The sequence below is a fragment of the Marmota marmota genome, unplaced genomic scaffold, assembly GCF_001458135.2.
Source record: "Marmota marmota marmota unplaced genomic scaffold, marMar, whole genome shotgun sequence".
NCBI lineage: Eukaryota > Metazoa > Chordata > Mammalia > Rodentia > Sciuridae > Marmota > Marmota marmota.
Window position 1 is genome coordinate 43,724,142 of NW_026000093.1, and position 821 is coordinate 43,724,962.

General features: G+C 59.4%; 1 protein-coding gene across 1 annotated transcript in view; it reads right to left on the reverse strand.

Annotated features, from left to right (window-relative positions):
- The window catches only part of Tspyl5 (TSPY like 5), a 25,289-nt gene extending 24,963 nt beyond the window's left edge, over nucleotides 1-326 (reverse strand). Inside the window, 1 exon segment of the mRNA XM_015485768.2 lies at nucleotides 1-326. This exon segment is cut by the window's left edge and continues 6 nt beyond it. Within this exon segment, the coding sequence (XP_015341254.1) occupies nucleotides 1-210 (210 nt within the window). The 5' untranslated portion in view covers nucleotides 211-326.
- Nucleotides 327-821: the final 495 nt, after the last annotated feature.

Consider the following 821-nt stretch of genomic DNA (forward strand, 5'->3'; position numbering starts at 1 on the left):
GGGCGACGCGGGCGCAGCGGTTTCCAGACCACCCCAACCCGCGCCAGCCTGCACCTGTGCCGCCGGGATGTCCTCCCCGAGCCTCTGAAACTGTGGAGGGTCCGGGTCGCGCAGGGCGTCGTCAGGAGCAGCGCGGACTCGGCCTTTGGCGCGGCCTTTGCCCCGGCTTTTGGCACGAGAGGACTTTCGACCTCTACTTCGGCCGCTCATGGTGGTAGCGGACTCGGCTTCAAAGCCACGCTGTGACCCTGCGGCCCCTGGCGTCAGCTCGCGGTCCCTACCGAGCGCGCCTCTCCATGGCAACCGCCGACGTCACGGCGGCACGACTGTACCGTCGCGCTAGGACCCGCTGCGCCCGGTGATTGGCTCCGGCGTCGCGGCTGCGCACGAGCCCAGCTCGTGCACACTCCCAGCTCAATCCAACACTTTTTCATTACTAAAAAGTTTCTACTGACATGGGCCTGGGATGTGCTAACCCTTGGTCTCTTCCCATTGACCTCAGGCGTGCCCCCGCCCCAGGGCCTCATAGAACACATCTGTCCCTCTTATAGGAGACAACCTGAGGACAGCCATCTCGACCTGGCCCCCTCATGATCTATTTTCTGAACACGTTCAGTTGCTTCAGTTATCTCTGGTGACCCCTATCATGATGAAACTGCTATTGACCTCCGTGTCTCATCATGCACACCTCTCCTGAGAGTTACTGTGATAACTCCTGGGAACTCAAGGTGGGTGACAATGATAGTGATACCGCCGGTTATCAGTGATGAGTACTGCTTCCCCACATGTTGAATTTGAACATTAGAGAAGCATGAGGCAAG